Source organism: Trichomycterus rosablanca, chromosome 10 (genome assembly GCF_030014385.1).
Source record: "Trichomycterus rosablanca isolate fTriRos1 chromosome 10, fTriRos1.hap1, whole genome shotgun sequence".
Lineage (NCBI taxonomy): Eukaryota > Metazoa > Chordata > Actinopteri > Siluriformes > Trichomycteridae > Trichomycterus > Trichomycterus rosablanca.
Window position 1 is genome coordinate 24,245,515 of NC_085997.1, and position 6,976 is coordinate 24,252,490.

At 37.4% G+C, this 6,976-nt stretch overlaps 1 protein-coding gene across 1 annotated transcript; it reads left to right on the forward strand.

The window, feature by feature from the left end:
* The first annotated feature begins 2,463 nt into the window (after positions 1-2,463).
* Positions 2,464-6,779, forward strand: LOC134321857 (cytochrome c oxidase assembly protein COX11, mitochondrial). The gene is made up of 5 exons (XM_063003700.1): positions 2,464-2,523; positions 4,830-5,193; positions 5,290-5,445; positions 5,601-5,726; positions 6,430-6,779. Exons 2-5 carry the CDS (start codon positions 4,876-4,878, stop codon positions 6,610-6,612), a joined length of 783 nt encoding a protein of 260 aa, XP_062859770.1. The 5' UTR covers positions 2,464-2,523; positions 4,830-4,875; the 3' UTR covers positions 6,613-6,779.
* The last annotated feature ends 197 nt before the right edge of the window (positions 6,780-6,976 follow it).

Sequence of the window (6,976 nt, forward strand, 5' to 3'; positions counted from 1 at the left end):
AGACTGGAATATACAGTGGGGCCAAGAAGTATTTAGTCAGCCACTTATTGTGCAAGTTCTCCTACTTAGAAAGATGAGAGAGGTCTGTAATTTTCATCATAGGTACACTTCAACTATGAGAGACAAAATGAGAAAGAAAAATACAGGAAATCACATTGTAGGATTTTTAAAGAATTTATTTGTAAATTATGGTGGAAAATAAGTATTTGGTCAATAACAAAAGTTCAACTCAATACTTTGTAACATAACCTTTGTTGGCAATGACAGAGGTCAAACGTTTCCTGTAAGTCTTCACCAGGTTTGCACACACTGTAGCTGGTATTTTGGCCCATTCCTCCATGCAGATCTCCTCTAGAGCAGTGATGTTTTGGGGCTGTCGCTGGGCAACACGGACTTTCAACTCCCTCCACAAATTTTCTATGGGGATGAGGTCTGGAGACTGGCTAGGCCACTCCAGGACCTTGAAATGCTTTTTACGGAGCCACTCCTTCGTTGCCTGAGCGGTGTGTTTGGGATCATTGTCATGCTGGAAGACCCAGCCACGTTCCATCTTCAATGCTCTCACTGATGGAAGGAGGTTTTGGCTTAAAATCTCACGATACATGGCCCCGTTCATTCTTCCCTTAACACGGATCAGTCGTCCTGTCCCCTTTGCAGAAAAACAGCCCCAAAGCATGATGTTTCCACCCCCATGCTTCACAGTAGGTATGGTGTTCTTGGGATGCAACTCAGCATTCTTCTTCCTCCAAACACGACGAGTTGTTTTAACACGACAAGTTCCATTTTGGTTTCATCTGATCACATGATATTCTCCCAAACCTCTTCTGGATCATCCATATGCTCTCTGGCAAACTTCAGACGGGCCTGGACATGTACTGGCTTAAGCAGGGGGACATGCCTGGCACTGCAGGATTTGAGTCCCTCTCGGCGTAGTGTGTTACTGATGGTAGCCTTTGTTACTTTGGTCCCAGCTCTCTGCAGGTCATTCATCAGGTCCCTCCGTGTAGTTCTGGGATTTTTGCTCACCGTTCTCATGATCATTTTGACCCCACAGGATGAGATCTTGCGTGGGGCCCCAGATCGAGGGAGATTATCAATGGTCTTGTATGTCTTCCATTTTCTTACAATTGCTCCCACAGTTGATTTATTCACACCAACTTGCTTGCCTATTGTAGATTCACTCTTCCCAGCCTGGTGCAGGTCTACAATTTTCTTACTGGTGTTTTTCGACAGCTCTTTGGTCTTGGCCATGGTTGAGTTTGGAGTCACTTTTGTGGGCCTATTGTCTAATTAGGGTCAATGAAATCAATCACACCTTCTCTATGTTTTATTCACCTTTGTTCTTAGGTACAAACCTACTTAGTCTAAAACATGGTTCCCATTGCATTAGGCTGACCTGGCAATAAAGGTATTTTTCAACAAGATAATGACCTAAACATACAGCATGTGAGAAAAAACAAATAATTGAGTGAAAAATAGTACATGCCTTAATACTTGATCCATCCAGTGCAGCTGAGGGGAGCAGTGCCTTTTATTTTGTAAAAAATTTTGGACTTACATGTCAGTGTGATGATGCAGGAGCAAGAATAATGGTCTTTAATTATGAAAGTGAGTTTTATTTGTCTTTATTGAAGTATTTCCAACCAAATAAAAAAAATAAGATTCACGTTATTCATGCTATTTACAGCTCTGGAATGACTTAAACTCATTTATTTACTTATTGTTTTACGACTGCTTGTACCCTATTCAAGCCGTAGCCTAGTGGTTATGGTACTAGACTAGTAATCAGAAGGTTGCTGGTTCAAGCCCCACTGCTGCCAAATTGATGCTGCTGGGCCCTTGAGCAAGGCCCTTAACCCTCAATTGCTCAGGCTGGATACTGTAACTGTAATGTAAGTTGCTTTAGATAAATGCATCTGCTAAATGCTGAAAATGTGAATGTATTCAGGGATGTGGTGGGTCTAGTTCACTGAACGGAAGGCAGGAATACAGGCAGGGATACACACATTCACACACACTCATACCAAGGGGGACTTTAGGTATCTCCAATAAACCTGACTGCATGTCTTTGGACTGTGAAAGTAAATTCACACAGACACAAGGATGACATGCATACTCCACACAAAAAGGTCCAGGACTGCTTCAGATGGGAATCGAACCCAGGACCTTCTTGCTGTGAGGTGACAATGCTACCCATCAAGCCACCATGCTGCCTACAACTAACCCTGTATTTGCTTAATTTACTCTTTATTTAGTTTGCAATATACACCCTGGCTATATCTACATTCTGATACAACAGGCCTTTGTGTACACAGTTAAAAAAAAAACAATTTATTTGTAATGATAATTAAAAAGTTAGCTTTGTTTTCAATATTGGTCTCTTTAGCCTGAATAACTGCGTCTGATAGAAAAGCGTAGGAACTATTGTTGTAACACGTTGTTTTGGGGGGAATATTAATTCGGTAGGACTGTTGTGCCTGTTACATGGTGCAGATGGTGCTGGGTATCGCTGTCATTTGTTAGGTAATTATTATATCTTACATTTTACTGTCTTTACAAAGTAGTATTTAATTACAGTATAAGTTTTCTGCTCAGTGCTTAACGATAACTTTTAAATATAGTGAAGTAAGAGCGACTAAACGTTTAAAACTGGCTGAAGCTTGCTTTTTAGTTAGCATCATAGATGTCCTTTTCAAAGTGTCATTGCTTTGAATTCTTGTTTTATAAGACGTATCACTGTTAATGAGGATATAATTGTATATTCTTTTTTATGTAGTTTATTTAAATAATGCAGAATTAATAATAGTTTTTCCTAGCAACTGCAAAAATGTTTTTACTGTCAATACATTACTAGCAATAGAGTCACAGTGTTCCGCACATCAGTGATTTTTACTGTTGGCTTTATAATTAAAATTTTATTTTAATAAAAAATTCTACTAGAGTCAAGAATATAACATAGTTTGCGTTATTTGGTCTGATGATCTTAATATAATTAATACAAACCTCTATGGAAAAACTTAAATTGTAGGAAGTACTGACTGCCTCCTATTCATTACATGTTATATAAGGTTACAGTATTTCATACAATGCATAGAGCATACTGTGATTTATACAGTTTATCTTTATTATTGAATTGTATATCCATTTTATATCCATCAGTCAATAAAACAATTGTGCACGTGTCTATTTTAATGTGAATTCATTCTGTAAGGCCATTTATTACCAGCCAGTTAAACATTAGCAGTGGAGGAATTCATTTATTATATTAAAGAAAATAACTTGCATCATATTTTTATTTATTAGGATTTTAACGTCATGCTTTGGTTATATTCATGACAGAAAGGGTAGTCACTCATTACACAAGATTCATCAGTTCCCAAGTTGTCAAACACAGTCATGGACAATTTAGTATCTTCAATTAACCTGACTGCATGTCTTTGGACTGTGGGAGGAAACCCACACAGACACGGGGAGAACATGCAAACTCCACACAGAAAGGACCCGGACCTGGGGATTGAACCCAGGACCTTCTTGCTGTGAGGCGACAGTGCTACACACTGAGCCACCATGCCGCCCTGCACCATATGTGTTCCTGTTAACACTGCTAAATGTACATTAGCCAGTAGTGCATTGCCATCACATTTGTAGCATTGTAAACAACACATCAACAGAAATGTAGCAAAGAGTAGCTTTACTTGCCATAAAATTGGCAGCAGTAGATCAGTTATTGGTATTGGCCAAAATACAGCTTTGATTTTATTATTAAAATAGAAAAAAAAATCAGAGTATCTCGCTCATTTTAATTGTATGTGCTTTTGGCTAAGAAGATGTCATGTATTGTCATTTATACTGTAAAAACTTAAGTGCCTAATTTAGGCATTGGCAAAGATTCTTTGGAATGTAAATTCACTGGAAATAAACTTCTTTAAAACGTACTCACACTGCCATGTCTACTGTACAATCTCATTTTTTAAATTATAATAAGTAAAATCTTATAAGTATAATCTATCTGCTAGTGAGTGTACTATTTTAGTTTTATGATGACTTGTACTCCTTGATGACTGTTGCTGGGAATGCACAAAAAAGATATTTTATACCAGGGCCAGTACTGGACTAAAACACTAGAGAATGTGTTTAATGTCACCTGACCTGTGTTTAATGTCACCTTATAGTATTTGGGGCGGCATGGTGGCTCAGTGGGTAGCACTGTCGCCTCACAGCAAGAAGGTCCTGGGTTTGATCCTTTCTGTGAGGAGTTTGCATGTTCTCCCCGTGTCTGTGTGGGTTTCCTCTGGGAGCTTCGGTTTCCTCCCACAGTCCAAAGACATGCAAGAGAGGTGAATTGGAGATACAAAATTGTCCATGACTGTGCTTTACATTAAACTTGTGAACCAGTAACTATTGTTTTTGTCATGAATGTAAGCAAAATGTGTAAAACATGATGTTAAAATCCTAATAGATAATAAATATATAGTAGTATTTGGATGCAACATCGGAGTTGTAAAGGCTTTTTCTATCACAACTATGACATTTTATCTAAATGGGTGGCAAGCTTGCAAACTGGTACCTTTTTCTTTTTAAGGATGTCTGGACTGCCAAACATTCTGTGCTCTACTGTATTAAAAATATTGGTATAGCCCCCACAATAATATCACACCAGCCTATTTGTAAAAAATGTGTACATAACTTTTACATATTACTGGCAGAATAAGGTTAAAAGTTAGCGACATACATCACATACGAAAAAAAACAATCTATGCTTTCCACTGTAGGATTTCACACCTGTAAATATAATGTTTATGATAATAATATTTTATTTTGTCCTACAGACTGGAGCAAAGATTGTCTTAAGAGGATTTTATTCTACTGGGGGTAATGCTCATGTCTTTTGCCCTCCGTGGGTGCTGTGTGAAGCACTATGTACAGCCTTTCTTTTGTAATGCCCGGACACTTGCTAGAAACTTGAATACCAGAGGGCTAGTGACATTCAGCAACAAGCAGTTTGTCAAGAGATCCTCTTTACGGTTTGCCAATCAGATACGAGGAGCCAAAACCCACAGAAACAAACAGTATAACCAACAGGATGATTGGAAACATAAGAACAAGACCATTCTTACGTATATTGTAGCAGCTGGGGTTGGAATGATTGGCATGTCATATGCTGCTGTGCCACTCTACAGACTTTACTGCCAGGTCAGTGTTGAATGTCTCACACCTGTAATTACTACTATTTACTTGTTCATATTGAAATCGCTTACTGTTATCTTCATGAATTATTTTGTATTTCAGGCAACAGGACTAGGGGGCACAGCGATAGCGGGACATGATGCAGACTTGGTCGAGAAAATGAAGCCAGTTAAGGAGCGTGTCATTAAAGTCACATTTAATGCTGACACGCATGCCAGCCTCCAGTGGAACTTCCGTCCACAGCAGTCAGAGATTTATGTATGATGATTAAGCATCACTATTTAGTGCAATTTCTACATCATTATAATTGTGCAAAATCTGTGCTTTTGTTTTAGGGTTCTAGCTCATGTGATAAAGTTAAATATATAGTCTTTTTATTGTATTTTATTATTTAAAACAAATTCATATTTTAGGTTGTACCAGGAGAAACTGCACTGGCATTTTACAGAGCACAAAATCCCACCGACAAGCCTGTGATTGGAATTTCTACATACAATGTTGTGCCTTTTGAAGCTGGCCAGTATTTTAACAAGATTCAGGTAATATATAGGGTTTTTTTTTTTTTTTTAATCTACTTTAATAGCTGTGAATTATTGGTAATCATTGATGATTAAAAGTGCTTAAGATTTTACATTCATTTGTTGCATCTAGCCCTGACAACAATATAATGTTTTAAGTGCACCTACACTAAACCTTTACCCCTGTGAAAAAGTAATTGCTTGTAGCCAGTACAATATAAATTGAAGGTTGCCATTTAAGTAAGGCAATTATCTTGATGTTTCTGCCACAGTCCTAAGAAATTTCAGAGATCAGAAAAAAACAATTAGTCTATCAGTGTCAGTCTGTCTGTAAGTTATTAAAGTAAAGAAAATAAATACATGAAATAAATGAGATAAGTAAGTAAATTTACTGAACCACATTGAGAGCCATTGTCTCCGAATAGAGAAAACCTGGAACACCTGATGTCCTATTTAGAGAGTCACGAAAGATCTCAAAATATAAAACTGCAGGCATCACAATAAAAAAGAAATAAATTGGATTATTACTTTTTCTGTTTTATTTTTGAGTGACAGTTTTTTTAAGCATGTTTTTCGTAACTCTTTCCACTTGTACAAATAGCATGCCCCTTAATCCCAAAATGATTATAAAACAAAAAAGTAAATTAGCGATCTTTGTCTCACTAGGTATAACTAGTGTCATTTTAATTTCTTGCACTTAACTGTCTTGTTTTCTGATCCACAGTGCTTCTGCTTTGAAGAACAACTGTTAAACCCTCGAGAAGAGGTGGACATGCCTGTTTTCTTTTATATTGACCCAGAGTTTGACGATGACCCCAGAATGGCACAGGTTGACACAATTACACTATCTTATACCTTTTTCGAAGCGAAAGAAGGACAAAAGTTACCCCTTCCTGGGTACAGTTAAATAAGCAGCACACACTGTATTCTGTTAAGACTTTATATTTCAAATTGTAACAGAGAGAGAGAGATCGAGGTATTTATAGAATATCAAATTGCTGCAGGCATTTTGTCAATGTAAGTATGATGTCTGTGAATATGTTGTGGCTAATACAACATGCTATTTTAATGAAATTCTACTTGTGTTATTATTTTAACTGAACAAGTAAGTAAAACAGTGCAGCTCAGTAAACCACATCTTTGTACTGTAGTAACTGAGTGCAGGTAAATTGAAGTACCTTTTAATAGCACTAGAGGGGGACACGGTCACACTTTTTGTACTTCATTGCAAGCCATTCAACGAGTGATGTAAAGTACATCTGTGTGTTTTG